The sequence below is a fragment of the Podarcis cretensis genome (genome assembly GCF_951804945.1).
Source record: "Podarcis cretensis genome assembly, chromosome: 7".
NCBI classification, from domain to species: Eukaryota; Metazoa; Chordata; class Lepidosauria; order Squamata; family Lacertidae; genus Podarcis; species Podarcis cretensis.
Genome location: NC_137176.1, coordinates 47,085,265 through 47,105,834, shown reverse-complemented (window position 1 = coordinate 47,105,834; position 20,570 = coordinate 47,085,265). Strand labels below are relative to the sequence as shown.

The 20,570-nt window shown below is 40.1% G+C and overlaps 1 protein-coding gene across 5 annotated transcripts; it reads left to right on the top strand.

Moving 5' to 3' along the window:
* Window positions 1-550: 550 nt before the first annotated feature.
* Window positions 551-20,349, top strand: ESCO1 (establishment of sister chromatid cohesion N-acetyltransferase 1). Of its 5 annotated transcripts, none has more exons than XM_079982622.1 (12): window positions 551-632; window positions 1,653-1,852; window positions 4,624-4,728; window positions 4,832-6,864; window positions 7,523-7,634; window positions 9,425-9,491; window positions 11,718-11,832; window positions 12,432-12,563; window positions 15,157-15,246; window positions 17,181-17,321; window positions 18,152-18,339; window positions 19,506-20,349. In XM_079982622.1, exons 4-12 carry the CDS (start codon window positions 4,834-4,836, stop codon window positions 19,651-19,653), a joined length of 3,024 nt encoding a protein of 1,007 aa, XP_079838748.1. In that variant the 5' UTR covers window positions 551-632; window positions 1,653-1,852; window positions 4,624-4,728; window positions 4,832-4,833; the 3' UTR covers window positions 19,654-20,349. The 5 variants fall into 5 exon arrangements, 4 of the variants coding, with proteins under 4 accessions (XP_079838748.1, XP_079838751.1, XP_079838750.1 ...); XM_079982623.1 differs by lacking the exon at window positions 551-632 and adding an exon at window positions 2,502-2,611 and having other exon boundaries at window positions 1,539-1,852; window positions 4,627-4,728; XM_079982624.1 differs by lacking the exon at window positions 551-632 and having other exon boundaries at window positions 1,538-1,852; window positions 4,679-4,728.
* Window positions 20,350-20,570: the final 221 nt, after the last annotated feature.

The window sequence follows — 20,570 nt, the reverse complement described above, 5'->3', positions numbered from 1 at the left end:
GCAGTAAGAGGTCGCTGTAGTGCCACAGTCTCTTATCGGTGGATGGAGGGTACAATTCCGTTATATAAAAAGGCTTACAGTATATAATTGCGAATTTAATTCTCTCTAGAGCCTGCCCGTATGAAGCCGAAGATACAAAAGAGAAAGGCGTGGGAAGACTCAGGGTTTGCAGAAGTGTGTGTGTGTGTGTGTATATATATATATATATATATATATATATATATATGAGGTTTGCAGATGTATATACATATACATTATACGTATGTACGCCGGGACCCCAGGCTCCCACAAGGAACAGTCCGAGTGTGCACAGTGTATTTGGAACACCGAGCTTTGGAGGGAGATGAAAAGGAACGAACAGCCACCCGAACAGGACAACTGCCTTCAACTGCTCATGCGCAGGTGCTTCTTAGAAAGCTCGTCGCCGGATATCCGGCCCAGACGCTACGAGGCTTTTCGGGCAGCAGTAAGCGCGACTGTCAGGTGTCAGCTGGCAGCGCTTTGGGGGCGGGACTAAAACGGTGTCTTCGCAAAGGGAGGCTAAAGCAACAAGACTTTCCCGCCACCATCATACTTCTGGTTTCTCAACGCAGTCTTTCGACTCCTTCGGCAGTAGGCGGGGCCGGATTTAGGTTTGACGAGGCCCTAAGCTACTGAAGTTAATGGGACCCTTTATATGTCCAGTTGCCTTTTGTCAACAACAAATTGTCGTTCTATTTTGTGTTGAATATATGCTATATGGTAATTTATGGACCTAATAGGTATCTAAAGCCATTTGCACATGCAGAATGTAGGCCCCCTATATATAGGAATGAGCAAACCAGTGATATTTTAGGAAGCAGGCTAGCAGGCAGGGGCCATTACTTACATCATACTACACAACACAAAACACTGTTGCTATATGTAGGTTTTATTTTTTACCTTATATTTTGGAAATGTACCTCCAGGGTTTTTTTCCTTTACATTTTTTGGGGGCCTCCAAGTGAGTGGGGCCCTAAGCTATAGCTTGTTTAGCTTATACCTAAATCTGACACTGGTTAGGGTAAGAATGATGGAGGTGCACTGGGCAGCGGATGGTTGTGCTCAGGCAGCCATAACCCACTCCTCCACAACAAACAATACTTTTTCTTGATTGCTTACTCGAACAGAACTCTGGGGTTTGGAAATAGAACTGACTCTTGTCGGGTGCAGTAGAAGGCAGAGAAATGGTTTTTGCATGAATGCAGCTGGGTGGTTATTTCAAAAGAAATAAACATTTTACTTTTTTCAAAAAAACAAAAACACTCAGCGCGCCTGGTTCTTGTGAGGCAGTTGGCGGAAATCAGTGGAACACTTTCGCCCGGCCTTCCTCTAAGCCGCTGCCCTTCAGTTGTTGCTTTTTGGCAAGGATGTAATCATTTCCCGGAGTCAAAGACAGAATTATTTCAAAGCAGTGCAGCGAAAGGAGGGCTCGTAACCTTTCACTCTCGAATGGGTTTTTCATAAGTAAATAGAAGTTTCGCTTCCTTGCCCCGTACATGGAGGATTGTGAGCGCTGTAATCGGGAACCGGAGATCCTCATAGAAAGCCATTCTACGAGTGCCCTTGGGCTGGCGTGATACCCGGATATGAGGAGGCGTTCTAGTCGCTTCCCTTTTCTCTCTCTCGCTCAGTGTTATTCGGCGCCGGCCGGGTGACAGGAGGAACCTGCGCGGGTGACACCGACGCTGCCTCGAGCGGAGCCCTCCCCCTCCCCACGCCACTTTGTTCGCGCGCGCCGCCGCCTCGCCTGCCCACCTGGCGCCACGGCCCCAAAGCGCCTCGTCCTGTGAGGGGGCAACTTGGCCGACCTCCTCCTCCTCCTCCTCAAGAGGTAAATGACAATCCTCCTGCCCTTCCTCAAGCAGCCGGTGGGGAGGGGCGGGGATAAAACCAGAAAGAAATATACGGAGGCTGTGGCCTTTCCCCGCCTGAGTCTCCCTCTCCCTCCCCCCTCCCTCCCCGAACCCCAGTTCGGCTATCGGGACCCCGAGAGAGAAGGAAACCGACGGGAGTTCGCCCGTTTCTCGACTATGGGAATTTTGGCTTTGTTGGAAGCGCCTTGGGGAAGAGGAGCAACGCCTCCCCCCACTTATTCCCCCCCCCCCGCGCGCCTCAAAACACTCCTTACATTCTTTGTATTTGCAAGCTCGACTCCCCTTTCTTTTTCCCATGGAGCCCCGAAGTGGTGCATAGCGGATTAGGGATTTCTGGTGTCAATAGGCAACATGGGCTTGGGCTGCAGTCTTTTAACTACGGACTTAGAAGGGAGCCCCATTCAGTTCAGTGGGGTTCGCTCGCAGGTAACATGGCCTCCCTCCAGCTCCCCGCTTCTCTCCCTCTCACGGGCAAATCTGGCTATTGTTCTGCTAGGTACTAGCCAGGTGAGGGGGAGGGGGAGAAGGGAAGTGGCACAAAGCCACTTCTTTGGATGTGTTAAACTTCTTTGGATGTGCTAAATAGCACCCATTGCATTGATAAAGGAACTGGTTTGGCAAGCTCCTCTTTACGGTCTACCATGGTAAGACAGCACAACCCAAGATTTTGTAGGAGTTCAGGATATCACCTGAACTGACCACAAACAGTATTCGATGTTGTGTAAGTGGCACTTACTTCACACAACAAGATTTTGCCTTCCTCTTCTCGCAGCCCCCTCCCCCCATCCCTCTGGATCAGATTTTAAGGGTTTGTGGGGAGATGAGGGAGAAATCATAGAATTGTAGAGTTGAAAGGGACCACAAGGTTCATCTAGTCCAACCCCCTGCAATGCAGGGTTCTCTTTGCCCAACATGGGACTCAAATGCACAACTCTGTGATTAAGTGTCTCGTGCTCTACCGAGTGAGGGAAGTTCCGTTGTACAAGCGGGGTGGCTGTGTTGAATACAAATCAAAGTGTGTGTATGAAAGATACAATATAATGTCCATATGAGGCACTTGATGATGAAAATGTTTATAATGGGCATAAATCTATGGCCTTGTGTATAAAACCTGGCCTTTGGTACAAGTCAGGTGGTCTCACAGTTGGGGTAGTGTGGGCTTTTGTGATAACAGGTAAAGGTAAAGGGACCCCTGACCATTAAGTCTGGTCGTGGCAGACTCTGGGGTTGCGGCGCTCATCCCGCTTTATTGGCTGAGGGAGCCGGCATACAGCTTCCGGGTCATGTGGCCAGCATGACAAAGCTGCTTCTGGCAAACCAGAGCAGTGCATGGAAACGCCGTTTACCTTCCCGCTGGAGCGGTACCTATTTATCTACTTGCACTTTGACGTGCTTTCGAACTGCTAGGTTGGCAAGAGCAGGGACCGAGCAACGGGAGCTCACCCCATCGTGGGGATTCGAACCACTGACCTTCTGATCGGCAAGTCCTAGGCTCTGTGGTTTAACCCACAGCGCCACCCACGTCCCTGTAGCCATAGGGAATATTGGAATCGCTAATGCTCCAGAGATAGCTTGATCCAGGACTTGAGAAGGAAGCTTTATGTGACTTACTTTTCAGTTCAATCTGAGATATGCTACAGATTTAATTACACAACAAAAACATTACTTCTTGTTGTTGTTGTTGTTGTTGTTGCTCCCAGCACATACCTGTTTGCCATTGCTCTGTGCACTTACAGGAACTATTTGTTTCAACTATCAAATAAATACTTGCTATGAGAAAAAACCAGATACATATTGTTATCTGTCTATCTTGATCCACCATGCTGCCAGATAGCTAAAGTAGCTCTAAAGATATTAGAGATAACCAATTAGGTTTCCCCTCAGTAGTACATATACCTCTCACACATCCTTTTTTTAAATAAAAAAAAAGTTTAAGGAAGTTTGTACTTGTTCTCATTTCTTGCTATTGTAATTAAGAGAAACTTACACAGGAGACAAATTATCTATTTTTCCTCTTAAATATGGTGACACTAATAGTTTGAGTCTATAGATTTGTTCCTGATCAATCAGTGGTAAGAAAAACATAGGTTTCAAAAGGAGACTTGATAACACACAGTATTCCCCCCCCCCCCAAAGCATGTGAAATGGCAAAAATAATAGAAATTTCAAAATAACTTGTGCACGGTAAAATGGCATTATTAGAATCTGAAGTAGAATAAGGCCTGGAGGAGTCTGAGATGGTTAGAAGGAATGCTTATTCTTAAATGTTGATGCTGTGCTCTTCAAGACAAATCCTGTTAAAATTTCATTTACTTTAGAATCAAATCAAGAGTGCAACATACAGAGCAGCTTGAAGCTGAGTCAGGCAAGGGAAAGGAACCTGTGATCTCCAACTCCCATCAGCCTCAGCCAGCATGACCAGTGGGTCAGGGATGTTGGAACTGTAGTTTAACAACAGCTGGAAGGACAACAGCTCACCATCCCTGGAATAATTTTGTGCCCTATTTAATTTGCATAAAATGTGTATATTATTTATTACCTGAAACTCTTGCTTATTTGATATATGGTTCACAAAATATCTGCAGCTTCCCATAGAATTAGAAAACTAGTTGAAAATTTGAACGCATGTTCTTGGAAATAAGTTTCACTACTGTAATGAAATACGACTGAGGGATAACTGTAAAACACTGTCATTTCCAATAATATTTTGTTGTTTCTGTGTTTATAGGAGATATGTAATGCTCTCCTTGGATGCAAATTTATAAGGAATGTGTTTTTCACAGATCAGCACATTTCTTCAGCTGAGACAGAGTTTATTTATAAAGCAGTACCTGTGAGTAAGCCAAGTCATCATGTTAAACTTTGCATTTAAGTTCTATTTTTTGCAGAAATAGTTGGAAATACTGTATAAATGACTTAATACTTGTCTTTTTCAGAAATGGCAGCACAGAAAAGAAAATCTGTGCTGGTAGAACCCCCTGCTAAGCGGCAGAAATTGGATAAGAATAGTAAATCAGTATCAACTAGCAAAGGAAAAAAAGTGCTTCATGCCAAATCAAATAAAAATACTGCGTTGAAGAAAGAAATGCACAAAGTCTCTACAAAAACTAACAGGACAGCTGTCAATAACTCCATAAACAGATCCTCTAAACCATCCTCCCAAACTAAACGAGCACAGAAGTATTCCAGACAGACTTCAAATGAATTAAAGAAGAAAAGTTGTAAAGCAGTACGTGTGAAACAAACTTCCCTAAAGCCTATAGGAAAATTATCTTCTACGAAAGCATCCCTAAAATCTTCCAAAATAAACCATGGTAACCATCTGAGCTATACAAAGCCTTCCTCCAAACGCACTTCTACAGGGAAGGAAAAATCCAGTGCCGTCAAAAGTAAGACTTCTCGTGAAACCAAGAAGCAAAAGAATTCATCTGCAGATATTAAAAAGTGTTCTACTGAAGCTCTGTGTAATAGACGTTCAGCATTGCACAATAGAGCTACTCATAAGAACTTGTCCTCTGAATCAAAATCAAGGGTAGAAAATTCCAAAAAGGGTAGAACTACCAAAGCCACTAAATTCCTTAAAAGTAACAAGGTTAACTTTGAGGTTCAGAATTCCAAAAAATCTTGTGCAAAAAAATCAGCTTCTCAAAGCATTGAACAGATGCGGACTAAAACTTTCAGTGATAAAAAAGCTTGTGAATCTGACAAAGGGAAAAAAACTACAAGGTCAACAGATACTAATTCTAAAAAAAGTACTGTTAGAAATACAGAAGAGCAGTTGCATGTCACAAAAGCTAAAGATGTGTCTTGGAAGGAGACTGTGCAGGATGTTCCTCAGTCACAACCTGCTGTTTCACATGATGAGCATCAAACTCGAAGATCACCAAGATTGCAGCAAGCATCTAATGTGCCTACCATATCTTTGCGCAGCAGAAAAATTGAAGGAGGACGTGCTTCTACTCGAAAGCAATGCACCCAGTTGAAAAAACAGGTTCCATGTATTAAAAATGAAAAGCTGGACTCTGTTCAGCCAATAATGGAACAAAAAATCATGAAAAGTGATGAATATAATAATGGAGAAATAGAAATAACAAGTTTTGAGAAAATTGATTCTCTGAAACAGAAAAAACATGAGGTGGGTTCTAAAATCCGTGATTTGACCACATCTGAAGAGAAGGTAAGAGAATCAAGAAATAATCCTGACTCTAGCCTTCAAGAATCTACTAATGGATCTGTCAACACAACTTCCAGCTCTGTGACATCAACATGCAGGGTAATAAGTAAAGAAAAGGAATCCGTGCACAGAAATGGAAAAATCAGTGTAAAAGCAAAGAGAGGTTTTTCAGACTCTCTGAGTCAAAAACCTGCTTATCAACCAGAGGATGTGATGAAGTCAAAAAAGATTAGCATTCTTGAGCTATGTGAGGAAATTGCAGGTGAGATTGAGTCAGACACTGTGGAAGTAAAAAGAGATCATCCTAATGCAGAATATGGAAAAGAGGAAGAGAGAGATACTGTAGTGGAGTTGCCTCAGACTGCAGTATCTACTGAAGAGGAAACTAATCAGAACTCTCAGTGTAAGCGATTTTTCCCCAGCAAAAAAGGAATGTCTGTCAAATGTACTATGAATGGCAGACATAGTACTGCAAACAAAAACTCTAAATGGACCAAAATAAAATTAGCAAAGGTTAATCATGTGAACCAAAGTCCTTCAAATTCCTCAAGTACTCCAGCACTTGGTTTGTTAAAGTGCAATATTCCAGAGAAACAACAAGAAGCAGTTGTAGAAATGCACCTTCCAGAAGCCCAAAGGAAACAGGTACAATCAGAGGACAATGGTAACACAGCACATGAGCAGAAGTTAAATATACCTTGCTCTAAAGGAATCCAGGCTAAAGCTAGGGTGGCTATAGAAAATGGTCTCTCTACCCTAAGCCAGCACCATGGCCCTGAGCCAGCCCCAGATGAGGTAATCAGTTTTTAATATTATTGTATGATGATTGCACACATTTTCAGCGTCAGATTAGAAATGTTTTGTGAGGCAGTTTGTGCAGTTACTTTAATATACCATGGTGCAATCTGCTTAAAATGGGTCATTTCATCCCATTACTGCTACTTTTTCTAAATCATGTGAAAAAGCTATTTTGGCCAATTTCACTTTAAGCAGGTGTGCATGGTTGGCTGCCCATAAAATCTTCTAGTACGTCCATTGTTGTTTTACAGTACAACAGAAGCTTTCCAAAGCTTCCCTTCAACAGCAAAACCAGGCATCTCTGCAGTGTACCACAGCATAATTGCTTTCTGTGGTCAATAGAATCATGTGCAGGGCAGCACCAAGTGCAAAAAGTGGTCCACAATATTTTTGCCACTAGACTTTTTAAAGCTAATTTGTGTAATTCAGTTACTAAATTAAACAGGAATAAATAACGTGAATGATTGTTGCTTCCCAAGTGCTGTACTTTTTTTGTCAGTATTGGATCTATTGTCAGATTGCTAATATAGTAAATTTATATGGATTTATCTAATATGGTCAATTCATACAGGTTTTTCTAAGTCTGGTTTGGTAAGACACATGACACATAGTGGAATAATTTGTCTAAAATGCTATGTTTCAATATTTTCTTTAGGGCTTCAATTTACATTTGGACTCAAGTCCAGAAAGTACGCCAAGGAAAATAATTACAGCACAGTCACCAGTGAAGGAAGTAAAAAAAGAAAGAGCAGAAATAAAACCTCAAGGTGAATCTTAAAATACAAGTTCCATACATTTTCACAACTTTATAACATCTTATTTGTGTGAATTATCAGTAGCTGAATTACAAGTTGTATTACAGGAAGCTCTTGATGGATTTGTTCATAAAACTGTAGAAGCAGGAATTGGAAAAGGCACCGTGTATCATCCATTCCAGCACTATGCCCTTGACAGGCTAAGCTGAAAGTATCATGGCAGCTGACTAATTAGACCGCAGCTCATGGGTCTCAGGCTCTCCTTGCAGGAATTACATGCAAATTTCCATGTAAATTGCTCCATATGTCCTGCAAGGGAGGCAAGTGCCCCAGATCTTTAGGGCTGGACTATCAACATGATCCAAGCACTGTTTGAGCCTGCAGCTGTGACTTTGTGGTGGTGGTGCAGAGATGGCAAGGAGCAGCGCATCTGGCCTCAACTAGGAAGGAGAGCTGTAGCAGCACCAGATTATTATTATTATTTATTAAATTTCTATACTGCCCTACACCTGCAGGTCTCAGGGTTGTTACAGCATAAAATCACAATATAAAAAAACAAATTAGGTAATAAAATAAAAACAACCCAATAAGCTCCAGTTGGCTTCACATTTTCAGGGCAGCTGCAGGGCCACAGTGGGTGTTGCAGAGAGAGACCTCTTGGTCAGCAAGACCCTCTGGCCTTTTGCTGTTGAAAATAAAGAGGTAGAGTTAATCTAGTCCAGAAAGGAGCTCAGAACTGTGTAGCTAAGTAATAATGACTCGCTTGGAGGCAAAATGAGATTGGTGTCATACCAAATAAACCTTAAGCCATTTATACGTGGAAGAGCAAGCCTAAACACAATCATGTGCTGTGTGCGTGAGAAAATATGAATGTATGTGTGAATGGCCCTACCAACCACTAGTCCAGGTCCTAACCATCCCTGGCTTTGGCCATGCTGACTAGCATGTGATTGCCAACTGCGCATCCACTGCTATATGTCCTTGGGAACGAAAGGGTTGCCCACCCTTCCAAATAATGACACGCAGCAGTTTATCCCATTGTTCTTATTTACCAAGTTCACATTTCTTTGAATGGACTCCCTGGTATTTATTCGTATCAGACTGTGCTATTGCTGACTAGACTACTGCTTTTACCTTAGTATATCACCTTAAGTATAATGCTGGTCTTAGTACTACATATTAAGCACTAAGCTCTTTGGCTGCATACTATATACTGCAATTCTTGAATCATTATTAGAAGTGCTACTGTGTTGGCAGTTGTTCCTTAATGTTTGAGTCATACAATAGTTCTGACTAGCTTAGTGTTCTCTACTTTCACGGGAGCTATCTTGGTGAAGCTTCGGATTAGGTCTTTCTTAGTCATGTTGCCTGGCATTCTTAAGATTGGAGGTGCCAGGGATTGAATTTGGCATCCTCTGCATGAAAGCTCTCCCACTGAGTTCTGCCCCCTTCCATTTTTTTCCATATGCAGACACCACATAGCAGCTGTAATGGTTCCTATGTTCAGTGTACAGTTCAAGGGATTGTGTTTGACTGTTCTGAATCCAACATTGCATTTGGTTTCAAAAGTTCTTTAGTGGCCAGATATAAACCTTCAATAATATAAAACTGTATATTGTAAGGCAAATTTACTCAGAAAATTGATTTATTTCAGGTTAATATTTGTGTTTTATTTCTGCATGTCTGTCATTCTCTGCCATCAAAGAGATAAAATCTCAAATACTGGGTATACATGGGATATTATATATGTATGTATGTATGTGTGTTTGTGTAAGTAAAGTAACACATTTATTCCTTTATAGATGCAGCTCCCAAGCAGTTGGTTCGGACTCTGTTCACAAATAAAACCTCCGAGACAAATGAGAGCAGGTATCAATTAGTTGCATTGCTTGTTGCCTTTGTTCCTGCAGTGAACCTTTTAAAGCTTGTATTAAGTCCTTCTCACCACAACTAATAGAATCATAGAATTGTAGAATAGTAGAGTTGCCGGGGATCACAAGAGTCATCTTGTCCAAACCCCTGCGATGCAGGAATCTTTTTGCTCAGCGTGGGTCTTGGATCCACAACCCTGAGATTAAGATTCTCATGCTCTACTGATAGAAGCTGTTGATGCAAGGATACCTTCCTTTTTGTATTGCGCTTGGTTTTGAAAAAGAAACTTTTAAGTGGCTGCAGATCCTGTATTTTCAGGCCTCTAAACTCATGGGTATGCTTTCCTCTTGGCATGATCAGGCTCTGCCAAAACTAGTACTTCCCCCTGACATTCCTATGAAGACTCTGAAACAAATATTGCTGCTACCCATACTTTTTCTTATGCAAGCCTTGGTTCTTGCCATACGCTATTCTGTATATCAAGTAATTAGAGGTTTCAAATGTTAGAGGTTGCTATCTTTTTATTATTGAAGTATTAAACTTTTATAGACTTAGTTATGGCTTCCAATTAGCTTAGAATCATAGAATCCTAGAGTTGGAAGAGACCACAAGGGCCATCGAGTCCAACCCCCTGCCAAGCAGGAAACACCATCAGAGCACTCCTGACATATGGTTGTCAAGCCTCTGCTTAAAGACCTCCAAAGAAGGAGACTCCACCACACTCCTTGGCAGCAAATTCCACTGTCGAACAGTTCTTACTGTCAGGAAGTTCTTCCTAATGTTTAGGTGGAATCTTCTTTCTTGTAGTTTGGAACCATTGCTCCGTGTCCGCTTCTCTGGAGCAGCAGAAAACAACCTTTCTCCCTCCTCTGTGTGACATCCTTTTATATATTTGAACATGGCTATCATATCACCCCTTAACCTCCTCTTCTCCAGGCTAAACATGCCCAGCTCCCTTAGCCGTTCCTCATAAGCCATCATTTCCAGGCCTTTGACCATTTTGGTTGCCCTCCTCTCGACACGTTCCAGTTTGTCAGTGTCCTTCTTGAACTGTGGTGCCCAGAACTGGACACAGTACTCCAGGTGAGGTCTGACCAGAGCAGAATACAGTGGCACTATTACTTCCCTTGATCTAGATGCTATATTCCTATTGATGCAGCCCAGAATTGCATTGGCCTTTTTAGCTGCCGCGTCACACTGTTGGCTCATGTCAAGTTTGTGGTCAACCACGACTCCTAGATCCTTTTCACATGTACTGCTCTCAAGCCAGGTGGCACCCATCTTGTATTTGTGCCTCTCATTTTTTTTGCCAAGTGCAATACTTTACATTTCTCCCTGTTGAATATTTCTCCCTTGTTAGCTTATTGAATATAAATGCAGTTATTCCTTGTGGGAGTTGTATGCAATTTGTATTGACTGAAGTCCTGAGTGATGATATAATTAAAAGATTGCTATTGAGAATTTAAATGTTCATAACTGTATGCAACCATATTGTTAGGATAAGCAGGACATGCTGAAATGGTGCCCTCTCTAAATAGGCTCCACTATACTTCTTCATCATTCATAGTAAGGAAAGCCCCCCCCCCCAATTTCCCATAGATATTTCTGATAGTCTGCCATGCAAATGACATATTAAAGAGAAATCATTCCTCCTTGCCTGAGTTTCATCCCAACCCCACCATTTGTCCATGTCTTTTTTCCTAAGGCTACATTTTCCACCACCCTTGAGGACAAATGGGAAGCTGCATAGAACAACCTCCATTAATGTTGTACTGCTTGCACAACCCACTGTGAATCATAGCATGGTTGTAACAGACACTAGTGCAGCCTCCCAAACCCAGCAGGCTGGCTTCTCTCACTGAACTTTTAGAAAGCCAGTAAGTTCCTTCAGGCTCAAGGGAGAATCATGATGGGGTTGGTCAGTTGGGTGGTCACCTGGAAGCAATTCTTAGTTGGCCAAGCAAGTGGTTATTTACAATCCTGGTCTATCAAATGAGTGTAGGATTTGCACTTGTAGATTTTGCTTGTTCTTTAATATGAACCATATTTTTTCAACAAAGCATAGCTAAAGAATTTTGAACAATTAAAGATTTTTTTTGCATTAAAGTAGGTTCCAGTTACTTCAGTTTAATATTTGTATTTTTAGCTGAATTTAAGTTCATATTAAAATATATAGAGAAATAGGCAACATTTTGTTCATTTGAACTATTTTTATACTTAAAGGACATGTTTGCCAAAGATTGCATTAGCATCAAAATGTGGTGGTTTCCTTTCATCTGAAGAACATATTCAAAAACCAAAAGATGTAGCAAAAGATAGCGATAAGCAGCTGATCATAGTAAGTATTGTGCATTGTAAGTATTTTATGTTCTTCTTGTGCATAATTTTAATCCAAATACATTGCGTCCAACTAAGTTTCACACAGAGTAGACCCATCGAAATTAATGAACCTAAGTCTACTTTGCGTAGGACTAGCGTTGGCTACAACCCAGTGACCAAATACCCACCCACCAATGTCATGGATGCGCCCACTTTTATTCCTCCTAAATACGTTGATGGTTATTATTTAATTATATAAGGAAATGTAAAGTGCAAATTTGGGGGTTTGGTCACAGAGAGGAAAATAGTGCCTTGTACTACTGACTCTGGGAGCCCAGATCACTACTGACAGGTATTGTTCCAGGAGTGAACAAAATAGAAACTCACCTCCATACTCTCACACACATCAGCATTTTGTGGTTTGTGTATGAAATACAGAATTCAAACAAATCACTTGATTGAGAAAATCTTGTCCTCATACTAATGGAAAGTAGTGTAAATTTGAGCAAGAGTCAGCAGGGGTTCATGTTTTTGTAAACTCCCTTTTGTGTTAAGAAACTTTGTTTAATGTGCGTATTACTGCTCCTGAATGAGCACTATATTTACTTTTTAATATAGGATGCAGGACAAAAGCGATTTGGAGCCATTTCCTGCAACATTTGTGGAATGCTCTATAGTGCTTCAAATCCTGAGGATGAAACTCAACATCTACTCTTCCACAACCAGTTCATAAGTGCTGTAAAATATGTGGTAAGAACATTTCTTTAATATAACATTGTATGCTTTGGAGCTTTTGCTATAGATTAACCAGAACAGCATTTACTGCTGAATATAGACTATTTAATAATTACCCTTAAAAAGTGTAGGCAAGTGTTAGATCCATTTAAATGTATTTTTGAATGCTAGTCAGTTATCAATGCTAATTCATCATACTTTTTCAAGTGCTTTTTTCTGGTCCTGGTATTTTTTCCTATGCATCAATACAATATTACAGTATATGATTTAGCACTCAAAAATGGACTAATTTAGTCAGTAGTTTCTCTGTTTGCATAAAACTGTAAATATGTGTAAATTAGGTATGGTCATATTTTCAAGTAACTTGGCTAATAGAAAATGCTAAACTTTGCATAGTCTGACTTTTAATTTCAAAAATTGCACACCAAACAAAACTGCTGTTAGTCTAAACATAATATGCCCCTGTAACTTCCATTAAAGCCAGGGAAGTTTGTTTTCTTTATCATACATGTTACCTTCCGTACATTGACATTGATAAGACCTCCAGGACAACTGAACTGAATTCACCAAGCTACTTAATTTATATATGACACAAATTCAATCTTTGGTTCAAATCTAGCTTGGGATATAAGAATCTTTTGTATATCATTATAGTTGTACAATTCGCAGTCATATAATTTTTAAAAGAAGTAATCATCCACAGATATATCACAACATTTATAGTTAAAAGAGAGGCTATCTGAAAACGATCGGGCCAGTATTTGTTGCCTACACAAGGTAGTTAAGCCATTTTAGCTTTTTAAAAAACTTCTGCTCTCCAGGGCTGCCTTCAAAATGATCACAGCATAGCAATTGATATTACTAATTAGGCTCTTGTTTCTAGACTCTTTGATTGTATGAAAGTACAGAACTAAATTGGTTTTTTTAATGACTGATATAAACTGAAAGCTAAATTAAGGGTGCATGTTAGAGGTTTTTTGACCCAGAAATGGAGCAATAGCCCCTGAAGTTGGCAAAGCACTGGCTTCTATGCTCATAATACCTGGTCACAGCTAGCCACATTTTGAACTAACTGCAGTTCCCAAACTGTCTTTGGAGGTAGCCCAATATGTGATGCATTCCCTTGTCTAATCTTTTACAAATTCTACCCTTATTTTGTGATGCCCTGTATCGCTATTAGTAAGGGAGAAATAAATCCAAAATTGGAGATGAGAATGCATATTAGAAGACTTTGAGGAAGTTTTTTTTTTGAATATTTCTGGGTTTCTAAAACTGAAACCTACCTTTTGAATAGGGTGGAATAGAAATCTAAATACCTTGATGAAATGAATTCTTACTGCTAGTGCTGAAAAGGATCTTCATCTGGTAGCAGTGGTTAGTTGCTTTAGTACATTATTATTATTATTTGTTTGGAAAAAAGCATGTAGTACGGAAAACAACAGTTCTAGATTATTATTTTTAAGTAATGTTTTAAATTTAGAAGACAGCATATCTTCCAGGGAGTTCCCCTTTCTCCCTCCTTCAAAGTGTTTTGTGTCTCAGATATACGTCACTTAGGCTAGTGAAATATACCATAACTTTCTGCATCCTTTCTGAGCAACATAAACTCTAATTTCTGGCTAAGTCCCATCTTAATAGACTTAAGTGGCTTTTTGTTTTGTTTTTCCATGCAGGTACTGCTCATTAATCACCATCAGTGTGGATCTGAAGAAGACTTAATAACCTAATTTTTGAGTATGTTTAACTTCAGATACACACAGCATAGCAACTTATCCCTTTAGGTTCTTAGAAGGTAGTTATTCTTTTTATAGCCTCATTTTTGTGACTATGATCGTTATGACCAGTTACAAAATGAATGATTCCGTATTTGAACCATTGCATGCCACTCAGTTCATGGAAAACCTCCTGGAGGTCTTTTGCATGCCAAGATGTTAAAATGTAATATTTTGTATTTATGGAGGTAACAATGTTTGTTAAAGAAACTCAGTTTTTAAAATCTGCTCATTTCTGCTCACTAGAGACTAGAATGCATCCACCTGCACATATAGTTGCTCTGCTTTGGTATTTGGGGTATTGGCTCCGATAACCAAGTAGATGTACCAGTTCTCAGCTAATTTGTCTTAGAGTTGTTTGGGGCAACCACAGAAAAAACGAGAAAAATTCTGAAGTATTAAAACACTTTGATGGTGTTAATATGAATAAATTAAACAACAACCCAATTGGGTTTGTTGCCTACTAAACAAGATGCAGATTTTAAGGGTGTGCTGAGCGCTGCGGTAGGGGAAAGTGAAGTCCTGTTGTACAAGCAGAAATCCATTCCTCTTACATACAGATCATTTTGCATAGTGCTACAAGGAATAGTGAATAGTGCTGGTTCGCCAGCCGCAGCTTCGTCACGCTGGCCACGTGACCCGGAAGTGTCTTCGGATGGTGCTGGCTCATGGCCTCTTGAGCGAGATGAGCGCGCAACCCTAGAGTCGGACACGACTGGCCTGTATGGGCAGGGGTACCTTTACCTTTACCTTTACAAGGAATAATAGTTGCGAACATTGGGTTAAGCAATGTAAAAGTGTCTATTTAGTCAAGTATTTATTATGTGCTTTTTTAGGGCTGGAAAAAAGAGAGAATTTTGGCTGAGTATCCTGATGGCAAGATAATAATGGTACTTCCTGATGATCCAAAATATGCACTAAGAAAGGTAGAACAAACCTTTAAAAAAACCTCTAATCTCTTCTTTGTTTTTTCACATGAGCAAATAGCTTAGTTAAGCATTTGTATGAACTTGGCTCATAATTTCAGGTGCATTTAACAGGTTGGTTCCTCTGTTAACATTAGCTGTCTGTCTCCTAATCAGCACACAAATCATCAACCAGAAATACCTGTTACTAGTAGTGTTATTTTAGTGCTCTCTTTTTGGGTCTATATGTAGATTAGAGAAACTTGAAAATGAAGTGAATGCATAGGGGCTGACTGTTTGTAAACCTTTCCCCGAGATTAAATATCTGTTGCCTTTGACTATCCACATGGACCTGTGGCATGTAAAGGTACAGATATAATAGATATGAATGGTCCAGTTATTTTTGATAACATCATGTTTGCTAAAGTGCCAGGCCAGAGCTTGTTATTGAATAGAAGTAGATAATTATCCTGACAGGCCACTGCTGAGCTCTGGAAGGAAAAAATGTAGGAAAAAATTTCTAGCTTACAAGGCCAAGCTGGAACTTACTGTACTCTACTGTAGAGGCTACTTTTTTGATCAAAGAAAGCAAAAACCTGCAATTGAGGTGTGATGTATTTCCTCCATGGAAGAAAAACATGTCAGAACTTGCATAGAAGATCTGAATGAGAAATAGACTCCTGAAATATAACCACTCTTAGTACTGATTCTAAGGAACTAGGTAGGAAAGCATATTAAACAGCCTTGTCATAGGCAATTATTTATTTCCTGAATTTTTTGCAAGCAGGAGGTTTCCTAAAAGATGAAACAATAAAATCACAACCATACTTTAAAACCTACAAAAGTGAAAATACTAAAACCGGTTAAAATTGCCTCATAGGAAATATGCAGGGTTTGTGCAAGCACAGTGCCTGAATGTAACAGGATCTCTATTGAGCGTAACTGAACCCTTTCTTCTAAACCAGCCTTTCTCAACCTGGGGGTCCCCAGATGTTGTTGAACTACAACTCCCATCACCCCTAGCTAGCAAAGCCAGAGCTCAGGGATGATGGGAGTTGTAGTCCAACAACATCTGGGGACCCACAGGCTGAATCTAAACCATCTTTCTCACTGGTGTGTGTGAAGTGGTGTACACACAGGAACTGTACCAGGCCATGTCAGGAAATAGAAGGCACATCGGCCATATCCCCATCTAGCCCACCTCATTTGCCAAATCAAGGAAGAGGAAGCATCAATATTGCTTTCCTTGACTGAGCAGATTGGGTGGGAACATGTGTCTAAGTATCCCTGGGCATGCATGCCAAAGAAAGGAGTGGGAAAACCGGGATCCTGTGGCTTATAGCTGACTGACTGTGAAAAGACAGCATTCCTGGTGGAGTACATTGAAGCCATTTCCTTTTTTAATTTTTAGATTCTTCCTAAACCTGTAGTTGAAGTTGTTATGTTTTGGAACTTTTTTCCTAGATGACGTTATTCACTGTATTAATCAGCTAAAGCTGATTGCTTGACTAGTGTGGCTCATTTTCATTTTGTTAATGGCATTTCATGGCATTTCTGAGTTCAATATAACATATAATCACTTGATAAATATAAGTATGTGGCAGGGCTGAAACTCATATTCCCAGAACAATGAACAGCTTGCTTTGGAGTTCTGTTGAGTTACTGTAACAGGGAACAAGGCAGAATTACTGTTGTTCATATGTCCCAACTGTGGGTGGTTATTTTTAAAATAAAAAGTTTCCAAAGTTCCTTTTAATATTTCAGCAAAGACACATATTGATTTTTTTTTGCTCAGTAACAGAAACAGTCATTGTTCTTTTCCAAGATATTCATTGTTGCACTTACTTTTCTTTATTTCTTTACAGATTCTTCAGTAGACCTAGAACTTATTTTTTAAAAATCTTTTTTTACTTGTGAATATACTGGGTATAATTATATTATGCAATTTTTGGCAGGTTGATGAAATCAGAGAGATGGTAGATAATGATCTGGGATTTCAACAAGCTCCTCTTACATGCTCCAGAACTAAGACACTGTTATTTATTTCTAATGATAAAAAAGTAACAGGATGCTTAATCGCCGAACATATCCAATGGGTGAGTAAGGCTGTGTCCAGAACAAGTTTCTTCTTCATTCATTGGGTGGTTTTTTTAAGCTCTCTTCATTTTTGTAGTATTTTCTGTGGGTAGGCCATACTATAAAGAGCATTATTTGCAAGTGGCTCAGTCTTCTGAGTTATGTTGAAGGCTGGTTTTTGGCTTTTGTTCTGTTTTTAAACTTCCATATGCTTCTTGACATAGATGGCAGTAACCCTTTCTGTAATGGGCAATGTGAACTGTTTGCGGAGGGAAGGAGTAGCATATGGGAACTGTTTTCCTTTATAAAATGGGCTGTTAGCTTTATGCCTGAAGCAATCTGGAATGTCTTCTGTAAGTGGGTTTACTCAGAATTCTGTCTGTCTGTTGCAAGCTCCAAGCTGCCTGAAGACAATGTTCTCTAGTTCTGCTCAGATATCATAAAGAACATAGCTGAGGGGTGTTTTTTTAATGAGGTATTTCCTTCTACCCCCAAAAAACACATCCGAATGATGGATACTGTCAAGATGAATTGCATGCTGGCCCAGCTGGTCAGAGGACAGACACACCCTGGGGGGGACTGGTACAGACCATATACCCTAATTAACTTCTAAAGTTCCACATTTTAGGGAGTGACTGTTGACTCTAGCAGACAATTTCTCAGTTTGAAACATGAAAGCTGCCTGCTTTTTGTACTTTTGCTTGTAATAAAAATGGCAACGGTGTGACTGAACAAAATTCTGAAAGGAGGTAGTAATGAAAACATCTATAATAGACAAGTTCACCTTACATTAGCTGTTTTAGTGGACTTTGCATTGGTAAAGTATGCTGAAGCTAGGTTTGTTCTCTAGGGATACAGAGTTATCGAAGAAAAGATACCAGAAGTTAGTTCAGAAAATGAGAAAGTCACCTTTGAAAGGCAAAAGGCTTGGTGCTGCTCAACGTCTCCTGAGCCTGCTATCTGTGGAATTAGTCGCATCTGGGTGTTTAGCATGATGCGTCGGAAGAAAATTGCTTCTCGGATGTTAGAATGTTTGAGGTAAATATTTATTTTGTATTTTAGTATGAAATGTGTTAAGTATAGGACTGGAGTCCCTATCATGGTGCCTGCAGGCACACATACACCATCCCTGATAACCACGAGGGGATCTCAGTCCTTAGAAACAAACAAAAACTAGCTGGTTGAAGGCTTTTTCCACCTCTGCTGTCTGTTAAGAATAGTTCCACTTTCTTTGGCCTCTGTACAGGGTTTTAAAATGCCCTACAATCTTTGCCCTTCCCTTCTCAATTCTAGCCAGAGGTGAGGAGAGAATGTGCTGCGGTGGATGTGTCAATAAGGAACAAAAAGATAGTGTGTTTGTGAAAGGGAAGTGGCAAGGCACATTTTTAGCAGCAATAACCACAGGGGTTTCCCCCCCCCCTTCTGTGGGGAGGGAGTGGGAGCTTTTTGGATCTCCTCCCCAAAAAAAGTCCCATGAGAGAGGGCTGAATGACTGGGGAGCAATTCTGTAGTTCTCTCCATCCAAATAAGCCACAGGCCTCAACAGCACCCCACAGCTGTGGCTTTCCCAGTTGGGTGGACGTATCTTAGAGTGTTGGATAGAGTATTTTTACAGAGCAGTTCATGGACCCAAAGCCCAGTTCCTCGTGATTTTCACAAGGTACCAGCTGAAAACCAGCATCAAATCACAGATCGCATTGATGTCCTCCAGATTTGTGGAACATGGCAGATGCTGTAAGGGGTAGATTTTGGAGGAGGAAAGGGGGAATCTCATTCCACTCTTGGGCAGGACACAGCTGAATAGTGCCCAAAATATTTAGCATTTTATACAGTCATTTGAATACTCTAATATTCTGATTTGTGAAGCACTTTAATCTAAATAAGCATGCTTGCAAAACATAAAAAGTAAATAGTCAGCCAGTCACATCTTTCACTTTATTTGCTATTATTGGAAGCCTTCTGTTTTATCGTAACTATAAGTCCAGAGAGTAGATAGTCATATTTCAAAAGTTGTGTGAACTGCTATAATTTCTCTTCTTACCCTCTCCTCCGGTCTTTAAGACTGCTTTTTCAAAAACATGGAATAGGGTGGCATTTGATGGTGCCAGTTGTTTCACTTGATTGATGGGGATTATTTGATCAAATAGCATGGTACCCGTATATGTTATGTTAACGCTATTCCTTTTTAAAATATCTTTAAACAGGAGTAACTTTATATATGGCTCATATTTGAGTAAAGAAGAAATCGCATTTTCTGATCCTACCCCTGATGGAAAACTGTTTGCAACACGGTACTTTGGTACTAGTCAATTCCTGGTATATAACTTTCTCAGTGGACAACAACCTGCTTAGAGTGGAAATTTTATAGCAAAATTATTGCCCAGCTGCAGACAGAGAATGGGGCACTTCCTAGCAGTTAACTCAGGAGTAGTAACAACCAAAATGTGGTTGCTGTATTTTGTTAACTGTAAACAATACAAAAAGTAGGGTAATTTTTTTAAAGGCTATTTTTATATAAAGAATGTATTATATCTATAGTAACTTAGTCATGTTTACATGCAGTATATAATTGTTCATAGTGGACTGTCAACTAGTGCAAGAACTGTGGTCGCCTTTAAAGTACATTTTGAAGTTCACAATGAAGTAATATACCAGGGCAGTGACAGCATTTTTTTTCAATAAGAGCCTATACATACATATCATCGCTAAAAGATGTTCTACAGCATGACATTGTTTAGTTTCCGTATACACTTTGAATGGAAAACAATGTTTTAAAAAAGACAGTGTTCAATAGATTAGCCTGAGAAGGAGAAGCCCTGACTTTTTTCAGCAATAGCATACTTTTTTTGTGGACTTCACTTTGATACTTTATCCAAAATCCCTCCAATTTCAGAGGGTGCATATGTTGAAAAACTGCTGTGGCCTTTCTTGACCTGTATATAATGTAGATTAAAAGTAAAGTATTTGATAATTTTAAAATAATGTACTAATGCTCAGTAAATTTAATCAATGCCTTTGATATGGTTGAATATTAAAAGTTGATTGAAACACTAGTCTGATTATTATATCAACATGATGGGGTGATTACCAACTATGGTAGCTAAAATGTTGAAGACCTAATATATCAGGTTCCTAGTGTCACTATGGAAATTTTCAGTCTAAAATGAGACTGACTGACAAGAGTCTATCTCATTTCCAATAGTAGCTGGTGAACTACCTCTAGGAAGCCCTACAACATGTAGCCATCGCAGCTCAAAACACCACTTACC

Coding starts and splice junctions, on each gene's coding strand:
- ESCO1 (XM_079982622.1), top strand. CDS start 4,834: ATGGCAGCACAGAAAAGAAAATCTGTGCTGGTAGAACCCCCTGCTAAG. Junction 6,865..7,522: donor CTGAGCCAGCCCCAGATGAG/GTAATCAGTTTT, acceptor TATTTTCTTTAG/GGCTTCAATTTACATTTGGA. Junction 7,635..9,424: donor AGCAGAAATAAAACCTCAAG/GTGAATCTTAAA, acceptor ATTCCTTTATAG/ATGCAGCTCCCAAGCAGTTG.